The sequence below is a fragment of the Dipodomys spectabilis genome, unplaced genomic scaffold, assembly GCF_019054845.1.
Source record: "Dipodomys spectabilis isolate Male_0828 unplaced genomic scaffold, ASM1905484v1 ptg000073l, whole genome shotgun sequence".
NCBI lineage: Eukaryota > Metazoa > Chordata > Mammalia > Rodentia > Heteromyidae > Dipodomys > Dipodomys spectabilis.
Genome location: NW_024870750.1, coordinates 1,488,834 through 1,510,836, shown reverse-complemented (window position 1 = coordinate 1,510,836; position 22,003 = coordinate 1,488,834). Strand labels below are relative to the sequence as shown.

Sequence of the window (22,003 nt, the reverse complement as noted above, 5' to 3'; positions counted from 1 at the left end):
TCATGCCTAGCAACTCAGGAGGCTTAGATCTAAGGGTTGCAGTTCAAAGCCAGCCTGGGTAGAAAAGTACATGAGATTCTATCTCCAATAAACTATTCAGAAAAAGCTGGAAGTGGCTGTGTGGCTCAAGTTGTAGAGTGCTAGCCTTGATCACAAAGAAGCTCAGGGTCAGAGCCCAGGCCCCAAGTCAAGCTCCAGGGTCAGAGCACAGGCCCCAAGTCAAGCTCCAGGACTGGGGCGGGGGGGGGGGGGGGGGGGGCGGGGAGAACATCCCAACTGTTCTCTTCTTACCCCAAGTTCCCTGGAAAATGTTTAAAATACTAATCAAAAAAGTATTTACCGGTGACATAAATCCTCAGTGAAGTCAGGATCTCTAATCTCACTTCCAGTCCCATTTTAAAGGAAATCTTTCCAGTGACAAACAGCACCTAGCTAGCCAGCTGGCTCTCCCACCTCCTTCCTCCTGGAATCCTTTCTGCTCATTCTCTCCCTTCTCTTTCAATATCCCTGATCTCATCCATCCTGCCCCAATACTAGGGGAAGGCGATTTAAACTGGTAACCCCACCTTGAACTGTGTGCCAGGCTCTGTTAGGAGCAGTTACATGCACTGAGTTTCTAAGTCACACTAAGCCCCTGAGATGTGTCACTACCATTACCTTTGCTTCCCAGGAAGAATGAGTCACTACCATGTTCCAATCTTCCCAAGACCACGAATTGGTAGTGCCCCAACTCATAACACATTAAGTACCTGATAGCTATTTTGAACCCTTTTTCCTCTTCCTTCACCACTCCCTTCTGCCTCCCAACTGTTGAGTCCCTTCAGACAGTCCTGCTGTATGGCTCAGGCTATCACCTCATGCTAGAGTTAGCCTCTTGCTGGCCCCACTACCATCAACATCTTGCCATCCTCTCCAGGGGCCATTCACTTACTATGCAGTGTAACTAAGCAGCTACTACATGCCAGGATAGGGTTGTCCTTGATCGCCAGGAGTTCACAGAATTGGGCATGTCAGACAGGTAAACCAGCGTAATAAATCCTTGGTGACAATGGGCTAGAAAACATGTCAGATGGAAACTTGGAGTAAAGATTAGCTTCTTTCTAGCATGATATAATGGGACTATTCCTTGACTGCAAGTAACTCTAGTTTAAGCAAAATCAGTGGAGTTCATTTCATAGACTCACAACTATGAAGATGGGAGGTTGCAGGGGTGTACAGCTTCAATGGCTGCAAGGTCTCTTCTGTAATTATTTTGGCCCATCTTTCATAGTCACAAGATGGCTGCTTCAGCTCCAGCTACTGTGGCCCACTTCCATCTTAAGATAATCCTGCTTGTAATTCTACCTACAACCTTATTTCTTCCTATCCACATAACAATCAGAGACGAGGACATGGGCATCTTTGGGACATCTTGGAGCCTGCTCCACTAGAAGCAGGAAAACATCCATGAGGCTGATATGGCTAGGCCCCGAAGATCACCAGGGTGCCTATGAGACTCCAGAGAACCTTCCCCAGAGCACAGCTAAAATTCCCCAAGGGTAAGTGTCACTATGCCCCACATGCGCAGTTGGCATCTGCTCCACAGGAGCAAGAAAATGGGTGGGAACAACAAAGAAAAGTTGCTCCCCTGCCATGTCCCTCCATCCATTTTAGTGACACAGCTTAAGCCTGCGCCAGTGTGGAGGGGATGTGTTTAAAGGGCCCAGCTCTTATTTTAGAGCAAAAAAGACAAAAAAACAGTAACAACAAAAAAAGAGAGACATAGGTTTGGAGCTAACCAGCAATAAAACTGACACAGAGGAGCCATCAATTTGTAGTGTTGACTAAGGACAATGGTGTATGAGGCTAGTGAACTTACTGGCCATTTCCAGAAAACTCTGTAGTTACTATGGAGCTGAGGATGTAGATGGTGTCCAGCTGGTGTGGGGCAGAGATTTGGAACGATGAGGGAGCTCATCTTGGTTGTCTTCCTTTTCTCACTTATCAGTCCCATGTCCTGTTGTCCCATCTTAAAACAGTGCTATGTACATGTTTATGTATTAATTAAAACGTATCTACATATACATGTGTGAATATGTACTACAAGATCAAATGATTTGACCAGATATGTAGTTACTTGGAGGAAGGCAATTATATACTCTTCTTCATGACCATTTTTATTTTTCACTCTTTTCTCCCCACTTCTGTTGGTAAATTAATCAAATCTAATTTAGTATTATATTTTATTCCTTTTTTTTTTGTCTTTTTAGCTATGTTTCTTGGTTTTATTTTCAGGTAGTGGTCTGGAAGGGGTAAGGAATCTGGCCAATCATCTGATAAACAACAAAACAGATGTATGCTTTCCACCAGCTGCTGGAGGCTGCCTGCCTGTACTGATAATTGTGTATGACCCTTGATGTTGTATCTAAATGGCCCTTGGCAGAAAAAAGGTTCTCACCTCCTCAAGAGTTTACAATATGCCTCCTTGACCTATCAGTCTATTTGTAGTACCCTATGTCATAAATAATTGCACTCACCCCTTTCATATTTATGCACAGAATTCTCAGTATCTTCCTACTCATTTTCACCCTGTCATTAACTTTCAGCTAGAGGGAATGACCTTTTAAGATTGCTTGTAGTGCAGGTGTGTGGGTGATACTCTTTCTCAACTCACATTCGCTTGAAAATGGTAAATATATGGCCTTTTATAGTTCCTTTACATTTTAGTGGGAACTTAGGAAGGAGGAAAAAACATATCCCAATAGTATTGAATATGCTTTTTTAAATTTCAGGTTGAAAGCTTGGCTTTCAGGGACTGAGTTTCCTCCTGGCCTCCAGCAAGGGCTCCGTAACTTTGGAAAAGATGTTTTGGAAATTGTCAGCTGGCCCAAAGCTTGCAGATCATGACTGCAGACAGTTCTTATCCCCACAGGCTGACTACATTTTATTAACAAATAATGTAAGCTTATGTCCCAGACACTTGTTTACCTGAGTACTTTGACAGCAGCCATATTAGGTAGGGAGAAACTTTATTGGCTTGGTGGACCTGCTGAAAAGATGATACAGGGCAAAGACAGAACACAGGAGCTAGCCTAGACACCTCAACAAATGCTATTAGTAATGCAGCAACAAAAACAAAGGTCTCAGAGAATATCAATGGGAAGATGGCTCAGCTCTAGACCTAGATGAATTGGCAGGAGGGAGCTAGAGCATGAGCCACAGAATGACTTCCAAAAGGCATGATGATGGGCAATGCAAGGAGTCAGTGCCCTTCCTTCCTCCCCCTCCCAATCAGTGTCAAATGATTACCCCAGAATCCTTCAGATCTGTGTCTTAACTGTGGGAGTAGTTCTGTTTAATGGATGATTTGTGAGCTGATGGTCACCTTCTAATATTTAACTATGTTTGATATTTTAGAATTATGCACAAGTCTTGCACACAAATATATCAGCTTTATTTGTAATAGTCAAAAACTGCAAACAACTCAGATATTAATCCACAGTTGAGTGCATAAGCCAATTGTAGTATACAGTATGCATATAATGCAATATATAGTTAAAATAAGTTACTACCAAATGTTCAACTTAGGCACTTTGCTTTATAAAGACTCCAAAAAATGTGTTCAAAGAGTACCTTGGAGATAACTTTCAAAAACCTTGCATTTAATACATTTAGCATGGTACCTGAAGGAGCACTCCATATTTATAATTATGACCACCATTATTTCTGCCATAATGAATAAAATGTTCCCAAATAATTATGTTCTATAGGCCATTTGGTGAAAAGTTGAATGATACATTCTAAGTTTGTATTCTAAGTCCTGCTTGAGTTCTAAGCTGTTCTGAGAGTTGCCAGCAGAGCAGTGATAGAGCCAGTTGTCTAACAAGGTTACTTGTAATATTAAAACCAGGTGTTCATCACATAAAAGCAAGTTTTGTATTCTCTATGAAGGGTAGGTTTAATAAACAAGACACTAGTTTATTCAGAACAAAAAGTTATCAAGATCAGTTTTGCTTCCTCTAAGATATGCTTAGCTGTTCTACAGAAGACCATGTATATATATTGTACCTTAACATTAAGGCCAAGACGTAAGAACCTTTTCTCTGGACTTTATAGTCCTCACACAATGTATACACAATGTACTACATAACTGGTATCAAAAGTGAGGAAGCCAGGCACTGGTGGCTCATACCTGTAATCCTAGCTACTCAGGAAGCTGAGATCTAAGGATCATGGTTCAAAGCCAGCCCAGGCAGGAAAGTCCATGAGACTCATCTTCAATAACCCACTCAGAAAATTGGAAGTGGTGCTGTGGCTCAAGTGGTAGAATGCTAGCCTTGAGCTGAAGAGCTCAGGGATAGTGCCCAGGCCCAGAGTTCAAGCCCCATGACCAACAAAAAAGAAAAAGAAAAAAGTGAGGAAAACTTTTGCTTGTCTCATCTTATTCCAATTAATTTTTCTTCAGTGACATAAAAATTATAACACTAATCAAATGGAAAAGCACATTAATGCATATTTAGACTGATGGGGGATAGGGATGGTAATAAAGAAATTCACCAAAGAGGAAAAAAGCTTGAAATTAACTTTTTGTCTTTGCTTTTGCTAGTACTGGGGCTTGAACTCAGAGCCTTATACTTTTGCTTACTAGCTTTTCCACTCAAGGCTGCCATTCTTACCACAGGACCTCCACTTCTGGCATTTCACTGGTAATTGGATATAGGAGTCTCTGGATTTGTCTGTCTGGACTAGCTTCAAACCTCAGTTCTCAGCTTCCTGGGCAGCTATGATTATAGGCATGAGTTACCAGCACCCAGCTTAACTTGCAAGAGGAAATATCAAGAAGATCACTGACTGACACATTTTCTAGGCTTATTTTGGTAGAATTCAACACTGTAGTAAGCTGAGCACATGCCACAATTTCACTTTCCCCAGAACTTCCTGCTACTTCAGAGGGAAAAGCTCTGTGTGTAGGGCTGGGATGTTTAGGGAGGGTCCCAAACCAACAGGACACTAAACTGTGATCCTAAAGTTCCTTAAATGTTGTGGCTTTCTTTTTAATTAATCATACAGTGGTCAAAGAATTGCACAATTACACAATTCTTCTGTGATCAGATCTAAAATGAGAGAGAGGAGCAAGAAGAGGTTATGATCAAGGGCAGAACTTGTCTCAGGTGGCAGACATGAACTCTTACACAGGGAGAAGACAAAGAATGGAGAAATCCATCTAGCTTACAGTTCAGATGGCTTGCTACAAGCAGCAAGCTAAGGCTGACACAGCCTAAATCTACAAGCCAGTGCATAACTTGACTACAAACATCCTTCAGGTTATCGATGCATACTTTAAAAACAGTATTTAGTATGCACTGCAAGGAGAAAAGGTTAGGAGGTACCACTTAGGTTGGGAAGCAATCAAGTAGAAAGCTGTGTTACAGACAAAATTAAGCAAAATTACAAGAACCAGGGAGATAATATTGTCAGCAAAGATCTCACCAAAAAATGACATTAAGGTAGATGGCAAAATGGTGAAGGAGCAGGCCCAAACTGACATTTAAAAGAGACAGTGCTACAGTCATGTGGGAGAAGCATGACTGCTCTGTTCAAGAAACACTTTAAAAAGAATGTTCTTTGGGCTGGGAAGGTGGCTCAGTGGTAGAGCGCTTGCCTTGCATGCTCGAGGCCCTGGGTTCGATTCCTCAGCACCACATAAGCAAAAAGTAAAAAGCCGGAAGTGGCGCTGTGGCTCAAGTGGTAGAGTGCTAGCCTTGAGCTGAAGAGCTGAGGGACAGCGCCCAGGCCCAGAGTTCAGGCCCCACGACCGGACCAAAAAAAAAAAAAAAAGGAACGTTCTTTTATGGGGGCATGGGTGGGTTGCTGGAGTTTGAAATTAAGGTTTCGTAGTTTACAAGGCAGGCACCCGACCACTTGAGTCCCACCCTTCTTGTTTTGTTTTGACTGCTGTTTGCATAGGGTGTCTCAGTTTTTGCCCAGGCTGTCCTGGGCCACAATCCTCGTACCACCATCCCTTGAAGTTAGGATGACAAACAAGCACAGCAACTTACTGACTGAGATGGGGCCTTGCAACATTTTGCCCTGGCTGGTTCTGAACACTGATCCTCCTGATACTGGCCTCCCAAGGAGCCGCTGTGCTAGGCTCAAAAAGGTAGCTATTAATACTCCATGGTGTAACTGTCAATGGAATTGACACCTAAAGAGAGCAAGGCTTTCAAAACATTTTTTAACCTTTCTGCCCCAATCATTGGTGTTACTATAGATTTTTTTTTTTTTTTGTCAGTCATGAGGCTTGAACTCTGGGCCTGAGTGCTGTCCCTCAGCTCTTCAGCTCAAGGCTAGTGCTCTACCACTTGAGCTAGTGTGCCACTTCCAGTTTTCTGGTGGTTTACTGGAGAGAAGAGTTTCAGAGTTTCCTGCCCAGGCTGGCTTTGAACCGCGATCCTCAGATCTCAGCCTCCTGAGTAGCTAGGATTACAGGCATAAACCACCAGAGCCCCGGCTTACTAGACAAGCATTCTACCACTTGAGCTACATCTTTAGTTGTTTTTGTTTTTGGTTTATTTCAGATAGCCATGGGCTGGCTAGTATTCCAACCTATTAGTCTGGTGGTACCTGGCAACACAAAGGTACCCCACTACACACAGCTTATTGACTGAGATAGGGTTAGTCTAACTTTCTGCCTGAGCTGGCCTCAAACCATAATTATCCTAAATCCATCTCCTGAATTGCTGATTATAGGTATGTGCCAATACTGACTACCCAGCTATTTTTTAAGTTTTTTTTTTAAATAAAAAGGTAGCATATAAACTATTTAATGCAGTATCTGAAAAGAGGAATCTCAAAAATTAATTTTATTATTTTAAAAATCATTAGTAATAGTAAAAATAAAATAGAGCTCCTCTCTCAGAAGTGGAGTGGTAAGTCAGCCCCTAAGTTCCTGCCTTATCCTTTCTGTAATCCACAGCACACTGGGGCAAAACTTAGAAGACAATTAGAGAAGACCCAAAGCTCCAATCAGCAAGGTTTATGTAAGCAACAAGACCTCCTTACCTTGTTCAACGGTTGCAACTAATAATTGTGTTCAGTTGTGCTGATCTGTAGTGCTAATGAAATCTGTTAAACTTCAATGAAAATTAGAAGTCAAGTTTGAATAATAAGTGTCCCTTTATTTGTTGACTGCCATTACAAAAACTGATTTCATTAGCAACAAAAGTGTTTTCCTTGATGTCGGAGGCAGTTACTACCCAAAGTATTAAGTAAAACAGTGTACAATATCAGTATTAAAATGTTAAATTTTATGTTGTTTTGACCACTTTGATCTTCTCAACAATTTCATTGAGTAAAATAATGTAAAGTTTACATGTTTATTTTTCTTTAGGAATGTAAAGGTCTAATTATTCAAACAGTTTTATTATAAAACTAAACTCTGAAGGTGTCTACAGAGTTGACTTTTTTTTAGGTTTTTTTTTCCTCTTTAAATCAGTAGTCTAACAAGGATTAGAAAAGACAAAACCTGTTCAGTGTTTCTGACAAAGTAGAAAGGGTGAAAACATAAATAAGGCTTTAATTTGGCAAAATATAATACAATGCCTTCAGTTATCCTTGAACAGTTTTCAAATAACTTCACTCTGTAAGAAAAAAAATCATAAAATTATTTTTAAAATAAAGCAAGAAAGGCAATCAGAATACTCCATTTGATCTGGCATGACACTTTCAATGAGGCTTAAAACAATTCATACTTTGTTCATCAAAACAAGAACATACCTGCAGGATTCAAAAAGAGGTTTTAGATATATATTTTAACATGTGAAGCCAGGCACCAGGTAGCTCATACCTGTAATCCTAGCTCTACTCAGGAAACTGAGATCTGAGGTGTAGCTTAAAGCCAGCTTTGGCAGGAAAGTCTGTGAGAATCTAATCTCCAATAAAACTACTCAGAAAAAGCTAGAAATAGCACTGAAGCTCAAGTAGTAGAGCACTAGCCTATCCATGAACACAAAGCAAGGACTTTTGCTTTAGGGACAGCTCTCAGACCCTGAGTTCAAGCCTCAAGATGAGAGAGAGAGAGAGAGAGAGAGAGAGAGAGAGAGGAGAGAGAGAGAGGAGAGAGAGAGAGAGAGAGAGAGAGAGAGAGAGCAATTAAAAAAAAACTTTCAGTGCTAAGGAAAAAGATTATCTGAAATACTTAGTCTAAGTCTATATTTGAACATTGTACCATTGGTAGTATGATATAATTCATTCAGAGACCATAAAACCCAGACAACAACAATAAAAATCTGCATTTACCACCTACAATACAGCAAGTCTCTTTATTTATTTTTTTTTGGGGGGGGGGGGGGATTTGCTAGGCAGGTTCTCTACATCTGAGTGATGCCAGCAACATTTAAATTTTTTTAGCTTAAAATGCTAATAAAGCTAGGCTTTTCAAGGTAACATAGACAATCCAAGTTTATAATATACTTTAGTTAATAATGGATTTATTTATCCTCATTTAAAACATTCATTTCAACATCGAAGAATGGAATTCTTAGTCAGGCTCATTCTCGTTAAGAGGCTGAGATCTTAGGATTCTAGTTCAAACTACCCCAGTTAGACAAATCCAGCAAAAAGCTGAAAGAGGAAGGGTGACTCAAGTGGCAGGGTGAAGGCCATGAGCAGCAAAGTCAAGCCAGAGAGTGAGGAATGCTTAGATTATGAAAAACAGAGTTTCCAGTCTTACACCTATGATTCTAGCACTGAGGAGGCTAAGGTAAGATCACCAGCCTGAGCTGCATAGCAGCACCTAGTCTCAAAACCAGACAGAACCACAACAAAATACAGCTTTCTTTAAAGAAATATTAATATTCCCTTGCCTTAGAGATGTAATAAATGCTGTGCATTCTTTATCATACTTTAAAAAACTGTAGTAACTTCATTTTCAGTTCTGCAATCCTGTATCAGTTAAAAATGATATGGTCACTTTATTTATTACCAAGTCCTAAAGAGAGGGCAAGGAGGAAATACCATACAAACACATGCACTGACCTAAGATCAGAATAAAATGACAAAATAATTGTCAGCATAGTAATAATGGACAAACCAAGTAGCCAAATCATAAGAAGGCATGATTTTAAAAAAGTCAAAACAGGCAGAGAAAAGCTTTCCACTTCCACATTAGAAGACCTTCAAATTATAGGCAAGATAGAAAAGTAAAAGCTGTCATCTCAAAGTTCTAAGAATAAAGAATGAGAGATTCCTACACCGTGCCTGTGTACATTACAGGCACATCCTTCCTCCTTCCCTAAGTCAATTAGCCATAAATAGCAATATTCCAGTTGTTCTTACCCAAGACCTGGTAAGTGTTGTTATTCCTCCTTTATGAGCTGTTGGTTTACTTTCTGAAGCAACTGCCGTAACTGTGTTAGAGTTTGATTAAGACTTAAAAACATTGTTTCCTTCTCAGAAGACTCCTGAAAAAAAAAAGGATTAAAACTTAAAACTTTTCTTTAAATACCTCCAAAGAAAAGAAAAAAAGAGTATGCAACCAAAAAACAGGAAATACTTTTGTTTCAAATACAAATATGAAAAATCTGAAATATGACATAACAGAAAAAAACTACACAAAAATGTTTGCTAAATATTGATAAAAAGTAACTAGCACCAAAGAAAATGTACATTGCAGGAAATGCCACTTGGCTACAAAGGAAAAACTAGATTTTATGAATATCAGAAATAAATGGAAACAACATGCATAAACAGTAAGAAGTCACAGTTATCATATATTGAGCTCTATCCTCTATTTAAGGTATTTTAGATATTCACTCATTTTATTTCTTCCAACAACCCTATAAAATATGTCCTATTAGTAGTGCCTTTTATAGATGAGGCAACTAAATTTGGTGACTGAAGGATTTGCTACAAGTCACATGTGACTAAGACAGGGACAACATTTAAACGTTCACCGCCAACAATACTAACACACATTTCATTTGAGTGTTTCACACTATTTCTACTGTAGAGCCAGATGAAAGATGCCTATCAGTGCCATTTCAGCAATTATAAATAACATGGCCTTTCTATACATCTTTTGAGTACTGAGGAACTGTATATGGCCTACACTCTTAAGCATTATACCATAATACCTCTCCAGAAATATCTTAAAATTAACATAGAGGGGGCTGGGAAGGTGGCTCAGTGGTAGAGCGCTTGTCTTGCATGCCTGAGGCCCTGAGTTCGATTCCTCAGCACCACATAAGCAAAAAGAAAAAAGCCGGAAGTGGCGCTGTGGCTCAAGTGGTAGAGCACTAGCCTTGAGCTGAAGAGCTGAGGGACAGCGCCCAGGCCCAGAGTTCAGGCCCCACGACCGGACCCAAAAAAAAAAAAAAAGTTAACACAGAATCTCACAAATTCCATCTAAAAACAGACATAATAAAAATAGTGCACTTAAGACACCGGCTATTTTGAAAAGATGACTTTCAATTAGGGGGCTGGGTGGAATAGCACACAGTGCTTGCCTGACATGTTTTAGACCTGGTTTCCATTCCTAACTGCGAAAAAAGCAAATAACCACAACAAAAAGTGTCACGTAACTGATGGAAGCATATTTTTCTAGTCAGACTCTTTCACTGCTTATTCTTCAAGGAGTTTTACAAGGTAATTAGCACAAATATTTGGAGGTAAAGAAAACACGTACCGAATCTGGGGGAACATCACTATTATTAATAACAGTAGTGTCTCCAGCAGCTTTTTCTATTTTTGACTGGATAAGATCTAGAGACTGTTGAGCCTATAAGAAAAGCAACACAACCACTAATAAGTAAATACATACAGAATGAGTGATTTTGTTATATATTTTGTAAGAAATTAAAGCTCCTCCAAACTTACAATGTGAAATTTTACAAGCAAAATGAAAATACATATACTTTACCACCAGATTTTAAGAAAACATGTTCATTGTTCCACAAGTTGAAACATAAAGCTGGGTGTCATTCACCAGTAAATCCCAGTACTCAAGAGAGCAGAAACAGCATAGGCAATCTGAGGCAGCCAGGACTACATAATGAGTTCAAATCTAGTATGGCATCCCCATGCTACACCAACCACCCCCTTTCTAAGAAAACACAAAACTGTGTTTGTACAGCTCATAACTAAGAGTGGTTATGCATTTTAATTTCAAAACATTGCTTAAAAAGAAATGCAAAAAAAAAGAAATATGAATATTTTAGAGACATCATATGCAACAACAAATCCTAAAATAGCCTATGCATTTGCTGATTTAAAATCTAAATCCTGCCGGGTGCCAGTGGCTCACACCTGTAATCCTAGCTACTCAGGAGGCTGAGATCTGAGGATCGAAGTTCAAAGCCAGCCCAGGCAGGAAAGTCCTTGAGACTCTTATCTCCTATAAATCTCTAATAACACGTATGATTTTACTTCATCTGTCTACGTCCTGTGGACGTCCTGTGGATTAGCTTCATATTCAGAGTGGCCTGAAATGGACAAAAGTAATCTTGGCTACTCAGAGACTGAGATTTGTAGATTGTGGTTCCAAGCCAGCCCTGACAGGAAACTCCATCAAACCACTAGAAAACTGGGAGGGGCGCTGTGGCTCAAGCGGTAAAGTGCTTGCCTTGAGCTGAAGAGCTGAGGGACAGCACCCATGCCCAGAGTTCAAGCCCCACACGACCAACCCAAAAAAAAAAAAAAATCTAAATCCCTCTGTGCTTAAGTGCTCTGAGAAAACTGCTGAAATTTTTATCCATGGCCTCTAAACATACATGTTTTATACTTGTTGCTTTATTAAGTATTTTGTTCATTTGGTCAATACATATTTATTTTCATATCCAACTGACAACTGCACAGTAGTGATATTGCAGAAGCAGGTGACTGATGCCTACCTTACATAACATGACCTATCTATACCCTTCAGCATCTGTTTATTACCTTAAAGTACTTTCATAGTACCTTCATAGTTTCTATTTTAAGCCAGAGGTAAAAAATTAGAATGATATATCAAATGTCTAAGTTAAAATTCTCAGTATATCAGATATCAAAGTTGGTGCTCTAAAACAAATACTTTAAGTTCATGCATCTGTTTTTTGGGTGGTGGAAGGCAGTACCCAGGTTTTGAGGCATGCCCACAGTCCTTCTTTGGTTTTAGCTATTTTTCACACTCAGTCTCAGGTTTTGTTCCTAGGGCCAGGCTCCTGTCATACCCTTATTCTGCCTATTGAGCTGGTATCACAGGTGGTTCTCCCACACTCAGCACCATTAACCTGCACTTAAGTAATGTGAAGCTGTTTGGGAACCCTACGCTTTTGTATATGACAATCACAAAATATGAACAAATAGAATAGAAATTTTTCTCATATTTTAAAGGATACTTTAAAAAATCAAATACTTTAATTAGCTAGAATAATAAATACTTAAAATGTTTTACACTATCCAGTTTTATAGAAGTACAAGAAAACAGGTATTCTCAGACCATGCTAGGAATGACTAATGGATAGTGAGGATTCGTTTATAACTTTCAAGTGTTAAGATGTACATATCTCAAGGCCACGTAATTATTTTAATGAGATTTCATAAACACAAAAGAACTACAAAAAAACCTATTAACCTAATGCAAAGAGGAAATATAATCCTAAAAACAATCCACTAGTATATATTTTAAAAATACATTTGTATAAAAAAGGAAAAAACTTATCAAAACACCAGAAATTTATACTTCAGTTTTACCTGTAAGTATCAATATAGAACATACTTTGTAAATGATTCCATAGTTGAATTCCAATTTTTAAAAATATGAATATATTCAAATTTAAATAACTCTAATTAAATTAAAAAAATTTATACATTTTACACAATAACTGCATAAATGTGATGAAAGGAAGTAAATTAAGAATGGAGAAATAAGTCAAAATGTAACTCCTAAAAAGTTACTGAATCTAAACAAAAAGTAACTGAATCTAAACAAATTTTTATGAATGAAGAGCAAGACAAGAATTTACTCATGTAACTGTAACCCCTTTGTACAGTATCTTTACAATAAAAAATATATATTAAAAAAAGACAAAAATTAACAGGTGTTTGCTTAAGACACAAGTCACAATATTGGCTCAGAATATTGTTTCTCCAGGTAAAAGTGCCTTACCTTATGTAAATCACCAGCTACCCTCTGTCTTTCACTTTGTTCAGTTCTAAGTTTTGAATGTGTTTCATTTAACTGTGTCTTCAGCTGTAAAAATAAAGCAGCAGCACAATTAATTTTCAACTTTCTTTGATTATACTGATATCTCTAGGACTGAAAAGTGAATATGAAAGAATAGAATAATTAACAGTTATTATGCACAGTGGAATTACCTAATGTTACACCAGATGTACAGAAAAGCTATGCAATGGAAGTTCCCATCTGTAGAGCTAAACATAAAAAGAACTAGATATGAACCAGAGCTTAAGAGTAGGAAACTGCAATTGCGAAAACAAAGCCACCAAACTCTAAATTACTTTTTAAGAATCACTATTCATAATGTGCTACCAAAATCCCAAAGTAAGAAAGAAATACAAATTCTAACAAATTGAAGTCTTTCTTAATCTACACAGTTCAATTAAAGTGTCAACTACATAATACTTTAAAAGACAATGAAAAGACAATTATAAATCCAGTAAAAGGAACAACTTAAACGTTTACCAGTCTGTGATGACTTCACTAAAGAGAGCAGTGCATGACCACTGGCCTAAATTACACTAATAAGGGCTTGATATACACTTCTCAAAACAACCAACTAATTATTAAAACAGTTACAAAAACTTAGTGCTGATATATAAGGCCTTTTTCTGACAACTGTTTCAAGGAAATATAAGAAAGATTATGTTGCCCACAAGTCTTTTACTAATTCATCAAGTTTTTGTTGTTTATGTCTCTCACTCAGACATGAGTTCCCAAACACTTTTTGAGCCTTAAAAGGGGAAAAACATGAGACACTGACATTTAAAATCTGACAGAGAACTCATAGAGGCAGGAGGAGAGTGGGGAATCCCATATTTGGAAATTTTATTTGGGAGCTATTCTTTTTTTACTTTTTTTGGCCAGTTCTGGGGCTTTATCTCAGAGCCTAGGTACTGTCCCTGAGCTTCTTTTGCTCAAGGCTAGTACTCTTACCACTTGAACCATAGCACCACTTCCAGCTTTTTCTATTTAGGTGGAATTGAGGAATTGAACACAAGGCTTTAAGCATGCTAGGCAAGCAGTCTACCACTAAGCCACCTTCCTAGCCCTGGGAACTATTCTTAAATAGTTTTTGCTTCTTTAGCTAACTCAAGTTTACCCAAAGAACACACAATGTACAGGCAAACAACATAAAATAACAATCACAAATTCAAGACTAAGGGAGAAAAAGATATATTCATTAAAATGGAGTGGAGGTAGAGGTATATGGCTCAAGTCGTAAAGTGCTGACATTGAGTAGAAAAAAAAAAAAAACAAGGGCACAAGTCCTGAGTTTAGGCTCCAGTACTGGCCCACATGGCACATGTGCACACTCATCTCTGGACAAAAATAAAGGAGCCAGAATTCAAGAACATCTTGAATTTGTGCTAAATGGAGATGTAACTACAATTTTACAGGTTCGGTGAAACTGTTCAGTCTACCTCTGAGCAGCCAAATTAAAAAAAAACAAACAAACTTCCAACAACTAGCTAGAAGTTATTTTTTTTAAAGCTGGGCATGGTGGCACATATCTGTAATCCCAGTATAAGGAAAAAATTGTGAATTGAAGGGCAGCCTGGCATATGATAAGAACTTGTCTCTCAAGAAAAGAAAAGAAAAAAAACCTACAGGGTAAGGACTATAGCATATCACAGTCCCAGTCTACTCATGTTACGGCTGGGCATCAGTGGCTCATGTCTCTAACCCTAGCTATTCAGAAGACTGAGATCTGAGGATGGCGGTTTGAAGCCAGCCCAGGCAGAAAAGTCCCCATGAGAGTCTCATCTCTAATTAACTACTCAAAAACTGAAAAGTGGCACTGTGGTTCAAAGTAGTAAAGCACTGGCCTAGAGCAAAAGAGCTTAAGGACAGTTGCCAGGCCCTGAGTTCAAGCCCCATGACTGACAGAAACAAAAAAAAAAACAAAGAAACTACTCTTATGTTACAATGGGAGTATTTTGAAGCACTGGTAAAGAATTTTTTAAGTGTGTAGAAATACATATGTAGACTGAGTGTTTTTAAAAATTGATTCTTGCAAACAAGTGCTAAAACACAAAAACACCACAAATTAATGTATTTTCTATGGTAAACGTAAGAGTACTAATGAGACAATTTCAATCTATATAGAATTAATGTGGTATAAGGAAAAGCTTGCTGTAATATTCCTAAAATATGTTCAGAAATTTTTGAAAACATCAAAATCCATGCTGTAAAAATTTTGTCAGGAATGAGATGACTATTGCATGAAATGGGAACATTTTAATCCTTAAATTTTTTCAGAAATTTATACTGATTGGAATGTAGAAAACTAAACATCTTTAAACATTTAGTTAACTAGGTTTCTTTGTATACTTTGGGGATTATTATATGCTAAGCAATATGCTGAAAAAGAATTTTACAAAATTTTTGTCATTTACAATATATATAAAGACAGTTAAAAGCCAGGCACTGGTGGCTCATGCCTGTAATCCTAGTCAGGAGGCTGAGATCTGAGGATCGTGGTTCAAAGCCAGCTGGAGCAAGAAAGTCCGTTTATCTCCAATAAACCACCAGAAAACCGGAAGTGGTGCTATAGCTCAATCGGTAGAATGCTCGCCTTGAGCTGAAGAGCTGAGGGACAGCACCCAAGCCTAGTTCAAGCCCCACAACTGACCAAAAATAATAATTTTAAAAATTAAAAATAAAGACAGTTAAAAAGCTGAAGCCAGGTGCTTGTGGCTCACATCTGTAATCATAGTTTCTCAAGAGGCTGACATCTGAGGACTGTAGTTCAAAGCCAGCCCAGGCAGGAAAGTCAGTGAGACTGTATCTCCAATTAACCACCAAAATACCACAAGTGGAGCTGTGGTTCATGATGTAGAGTACTAGCCTTAAGTGGAAAATGCTCAGGACTGGCACATACACAAAAAAAAGAAGCTGGAGGGGCTAATAGCTCTTAAATGAAGAGTATGTTATCTATAACCTTCAGTTATCTTCTCCCAGGTTAGAACAGAATAGGCCTAGTTAACTATCACAAATTTGAAGAGAATCTTTACAAATAGGTCAATCTATTGTTTTGTTTTTTTATTCACTGAAAATAATAATGCTTAAGAAATTAAGACCATATAAAAAGCAGAAAACTCTGAAAAATAGTTGGAAGTCAAACATGCTGTTGTTAAGAGCTAAGAAAAGAAGAATCACCTTAGGAGTCAAGAAAAAAAAGGCCATTTTAGAAGTCATTAGAATATAAAGATTATCTTAAACTTACAAAAATGCCAAGCTAAAGACGGTTAGCAAAGAAAAAAAGTTTGGATGGTTTCTCCACATGTCAACCCCAGTGTTTTCAAAGCCTACTGGATGGATACCCAGTGGAGAACAAGCTTCTTACCAAATTAAGCTCTTCATTCTGTCTTACTGCTTCAGAATATGAATCATCAAGTTTTTTCTGCAATTCAGTCAACAGATCTTTCAGCTGCAATGAAGTTAGAGTTTAAGAATGATCTCCTTATGATATCCCATCTTTTGTATGGTACTTGGAAGCTCTTCCAAAAACAACTTACTTCAAATATTTTATCACTCTACTAAAAACTTAGTTTGAACTGAGGAGCAAGTATGAAAAAATGGTTTTAAGTACCTCTCTGACTTCTGAAACATAGGTAGATCGTTCAATTTCTGCCTTCTCTAGTTCCATTTCCAAATGCTCTCGTTCTCTTCTCAGCTATCAATACAACAAAGGAAATATTAACATGTTAAATATTTTCTTTTTTGGGGGGAGGTCCAGTCGTGGGGCCTGAACTCTGAGCCTGGGCGCTGTCCCTCAGCTCTTCAGCTTAAGGTAGCACTCTACCACTTGAGCCACAGCGACACTTCTGGCTTTTTTCTTTTTGCTTATGTGGTGCTGAGGAATTGAACCCAGGGCCTCATGCATGCAAGGCAAGCGCTCTACCACTGAGTCACCTTCCCAGCCCATGTTAAAGATTTTCTTTCACTGTTTCTCTATAAAAGAAAGTTAAGATACTTAAACACAAAACTATATCAATGCAACATTATTCGACATATTAAAAGTGTAACTAACATTAGATAAACAATCTCTAAACACAGATCTTTAGGGAATCCATTTTACTAAGTTTACAGGTTACAAACTAAATAATCAAATAACATACATTTTCAATATCCTTATTTTCTCTTCTTAATCGCTCTAGCTCTTGCTCTGAAGATGTGAATGATGACTGCATCTGAAATGTGAAACAATGTATGAACAAGTAAACCACCAAAGATGCAGATATTTCTGAGAAATTCTGAATCAATGTAAAACATTTTGATCTTCACCTTTTGAATTCATGTATTTTTAAAGACTTTAAAATTAAATGAGTAACATATAACTTGATCTCCATTGTGGTCAAAACCTATTCCATTTGTATGATACTGTAATAGGTCTAGATAAAAGTTTGTTTTTTGTGCTTGTTTTAAAGGTAGATGCCGGTTGCTCACACCTATAATCCTAGCTACTCAGAAGGCTGAGCTATGAGGAGATCGCAGTTCAAAGCCAGCTTGGGCAGGAAAGTCTGTGAGACTCTTATGTCTAATAAACTACTCAGAAAAAGTTGAAAGTGGCATTGTGACTCAAGCAGTAAGAGTGCTAGCCTTGAGCAATAGAAGCTCAAAGACAGAGCCCAGGCCCAGAGTTCAAGCCCCAAGACCAGCAAATTTTTAAAAAGTTCAATTTTTTCTTTTCCTTTTGGATAGTACTTGAGACTAAACTCAAGAGTTGGCACTTACTAGGCAAGCACTCTATCACTTCAGTCATTCCCCCAGTCCTTTTGTGTTTTAGTTTTCAAACAGTATTGCACTTTTCCACAGGCCACCCATAGACTATGCAATCAGCCCATCTCTGCCTCCTGAGTAGCTGAAGTAACACCTATAAGCCACTAAGACCAGCTTGTTTTTGAGATAAGGTCTAACTTTTGTTCAGACTGGCCTTGAACCTTGGTCCTCCCATTTTTGATTCCCAAGTACCTGAGATTCAGCACGTGCTATCATATCCAACTCTTTATTAACAATTAACTAGGCATCAGCTATATTTATTCCTAAATACACCAACAGAGTATCATGGGCTGGGAAGGTGGCTCAGTGGTTGAGCGCTTGCCTTGCATGCCTGAGGCCCTGGGTTCGATTCCTCAGCACCACATAAGCAAAAAGAAAAAAAGCCAGAAGTAGCGCTGTGGCTCAAGTGGTAGAGCGCTAGCCTTGAGCTTAAGAGCTGAGGGACAGTGCCCAGGCCCAGAGTTTAGGCCCCACAACTGGGCCCCCCCCCCAAAAAAAAACCTAAACTAACAGAGTATCATTAGTGACATATAGCCTATACACAGTAGCCTAGTAAGTAACAGGTAACACTACCTCACCCACATAAATGAGAAGAAAAATCAAAGTGAATGGTAATTTTTCTTGACTACGTATCATGGACCAAATAGCAGTACTTTAAAACTATGACAGAATGTTCCACCTTGCATTATCACACAGCAGTTCTATAATTTTCAAAGTCCTTCAGATTCTCCATCATTGCTTTTTGGATATACTTTAAAAGCTATGATTTCTTTTTGTGTTGATCCTGAGGCTTGAACTCAGGGCCTGGATGCTGTACCTGAGCTTTCTGGCTCAAAGATAGCATTCTACTCCTTGAGCCACAGCACCACTTCTGGCTTTTTAGTGGTTAACTGGAGGTAAGAGTTTCATGGAATTTTCCTGCTATGGCTGGCTTCAAACCTTGATCCTCAGATCTCAGCTTCCTGAGATGCTAGGATTACAGGCATGTGCCATTGGCACCCAGCTCTAAACTAATGATTTTCAAATGTGATGGGCATCAAAATACCTGGAAGGAGCACTGAACCACAGATGGCCGATATGTTTCAAATCAGTAAGTCTGGGGTATACCTCATACATTCCTAGGTGACACTGATTCTGCTGGCCCAGGCCTCACATTTGAGAGGTGCTATAAGCACTTCACAAAATACCTGCTTAATAGTCTCCTGTGATTCATCAACCTTCACCTTCCATTTATTTTCTTCTTGTTCAACACTTCTTTGCAGCTTCTGTAAAATTCCTTCCTACAGATGAAAGAATAGCTGTTTTGAGAAATTCACATTCTAATGCCAAAAAAACTACTTGGGACAAAAAGGAATAAGTTGCTAATTTAAAAATAAAGATGTAGATTAAAAATATTTCCTACTGTTTCTGCAAGGACGGATTTATATTTTTCACATTCTAGCTGTAACAATGTATGCATTTCGTCTGCTTCTTTCAATTTGTGCTCTAGAACCTGAAAATGAAATAAAGAAAAATTCTCTAATTTTTACGAGTTTTTTTGTGCTTTAAATGTTTCATCACTTAATGATGCATTATAACTTCAAATTATTTATAACAAAACATTAAATTTCAACCTTTCCAAGTAATAATGAAGTCAATTTTGATCATTTATTGTTTACTGACAGTACTATTTAAATGAGTGAGATTCTATCTACAATTGATTTTTACTTTAAACTTAGGTTAAAAGCAGGATAATTAAAATATTAAATGATTAAAAGACACAAATTTAGAGAAAGGGAAATATTAGCTTTATACACATATCACATGTCAGAAGACCTATAGCATTATTGCTAAAATCTACGTAAAATGAAACAAGCTTCGTATACTTTCTTCAAAACATCATTAGCCTACTAATAATATATCCATTACCATTCCAAAGCTCACAATTCAAATTGGTTAAAATATAGACAGTTGACTTCTTGAACTAACCTTAAACTCCTCTGAACCTGAAGTTCCAGCTATACATTCTTTTGCCTTCTTTTCAAATCCATGTAACCATTCACTGTAACTCTGTGGGGCAGAAAAAAACTCAAAATCACCAATTTCTAAAAAACAAAAGTCTAAAACAAATCAACATTCAAATAACCATATTAAAAAATTAGAAAAGAAACTTACATGAACAACACTATCGCACTTAAAAACTTGAAGAATATAACTTTCATAAACTGAATGCAATCCAGCCTAAAAACTAAATACTAGACTGACAGGCAGATGGTGGTTCACACCTGTAATCCTAGCTACTAAGGAGGAAGGAAAGGCTGTGAAACTCTTATCTCCAATAAACTACTCAGAAAAAGCTGGAAGAGGAGCTATAGTTCAAGTGGTAGAGTGGTAGCCTTGAGCACCCAGAGGCTTAGGTACAGTGCCCAGGTCCTGAGTGCAAGCCCTAGGACTGGCAAAAAAAAAAAAAAAAAAAAAGGGGGGGGGGGGGGGGGAGGAGGAATACTTGAGCAAGGGAAGGAGTGAAATTGTCCAGAAAGAAATGTAGTCATGATCTGACTTATGTAACTATAATCCCTCTGTATATCACCTTGCAATAATAAAAATAAAAAATAAATACTAAAAACATGCTTATGTGACACCATCAAAATAAAGTCTTACTTATCTAGACAAAGAATATTTACAAATGAATTCTGAACTCAAGGGTAGGGGCCCTGGGCTCAAACCTAGTTTTGAACACTTACATTAGCCAAATTTAAAAGACAAAAAAGCCAAAATAAATACTTTTTCAAAATTGTTTTTAAAAGTAAAACTTCTCCTTAAAACTAAGTTTTTCAAATTCAAAAAATGAAAATCCAACTGAAGACATTCTGTTCAGAGAATTTCAAATTCTTTGAAAATGCTCCAAGAATTCCTGAAAATGCTTCAGTCAGTAAAGGAATATAGCTTGAGGCTCATGTGTATAATCCATGATATTCCAGAGACAGAGATTGTGAGGACCAAGGCATACCTATCACCTAAGCTACAAGGGAGAAGAGAAACACAATCCAACACTGGCCCCGGGCAAAAGGCTGGAAACCCTTATCTGAAAAATAACTGAAGCAAAAAAGTGTGTGGCTGAAGGGGTAAAACACTTGTATATAAGCAAGTTCAAACTACAGTACCACCAATTCTTTAAAAAGTATGATGCAAGTATTTAAAATCATAATAAACAGGCATCGGTGGCTCATTCCTATAATCCTAACTACTCAGGAAGCTAAGACCCCAGGATCTCTGTCCCAAGCCAGCCCAGGCTCTGTAAGACTCTTAGCTACAATTAACTACCAAAAAGCTGGAAGCAGAACTGTGGCTTAAGTGGTAAAGCACCAGCCTTGAGTGAAAAAAGTTTAGTGCCAGTGTCCAGGCTCTGAGGGGTTCAAGGCCCAGTACTAGCACCACCACCAGGACCAACAACAACAAAACCCCACACAATAATAAGGCAAATGAATACAATTATTTGCCTAAATCAACAAATATTTGTGCTGACAGGTTAACTGACATGAATAATGTATATATTATAGTTATTATTTGCTTCTGGGCAACAGAGATCAAGACTGTGGTTTAGGTCAGCTTAGGCAAGATTAAGACCACATCTCACATCTCAACAAAAAAGGTGAGTATGGCCATGTGTGTCTCAGCTATGGTGGGAGGTGTTAAGTCAGAGAAAGAAGGTACAAGCCAGCCGAGGAAAAAAGCAAGTTTCTACATGAAAAATAACCTAAATGCAGAAAAGGATAGCAGTATGGCTAGTGTGATAGAGTGCTTGCCTAACAAGCATACTATCAACCTCCTCCCCACAAAGAAAGAAAAAAAATAGATTTGGCCTGGACACAAGTGATAGTGATACACACTTGTAATCTTAGCACTCAAGAGGCTGAGGAAAGAGAGGCTGAGGAGTTCAAAAAAGGGTCAGGGGAGATTTGTATTATTAAAAGAAATATTTTATTGTTCATAACCTGCACAATTTTTTGGGGGGAGGGTCGGTGGTGGGGCTTGAACTCTGGG

At 38.2% G+C, this 22,003-nt stretch overlaps 1 protein-coding gene across 10 annotated transcripts in view; it reads right to left on the bottom strand.

The window, feature by feature from the left end:
* Positions 1–7,136: 7,136 nt before the first annotated feature.
* The window catches only part of Ktn1 (kinectin 1), a 94,932-nt gene continuing 80,065 nt past the window's right edge, over positions 7,137–22,003 (bottom strand). For 5 of the 10 annotated variants that reach the window (XM_042682474.1, XM_042682473.1, XM_042682479.1 and 2 more), the window contains 10 exons: positions 19,949–20,029; positions 19,383–19,472; positions 19,168–19,260; positions 17,320–17,391; positions 16,791–16,874; positions 16,545–16,628; positions 13,124–13,207; positions 10,664–10,756; positions 9,316–9,440; positions 7,137–7,619 (listed from right to left, as the gene is read on the bottom strand). In XM_042682474.1, coding sequence (XP_042538408.1) covers positions 9,336–9,440; positions 10,664–10,756; positions 13,124–13,207; positions 16,545–16,628; positions 16,791–16,874; positions 17,320–17,391; positions 19,168–19,260; positions 19,383–19,472; positions 19,949–20,029 — 786 coding nt within the window. In that variant the 3' untranslated portion in view covers positions 7,137–7,619; positions 9,316–9,335. The remainder of the gene's footprint in view (positions 7,620–9,315; positions 9,441–10,663; positions 10,757–13,123; positions 13,208–16,544; positions 16,629–16,790; positions 16,875–17,319; positions 17,392–19,167; positions 19,261–19,382; positions 19,473–19,948; positions 20,030–22,003) is intronic. The other 5 variants (XM_042682478.1, XM_042682481.1, XM_042682480.1 and 2 more) reach the window with 2 other exon arrangements.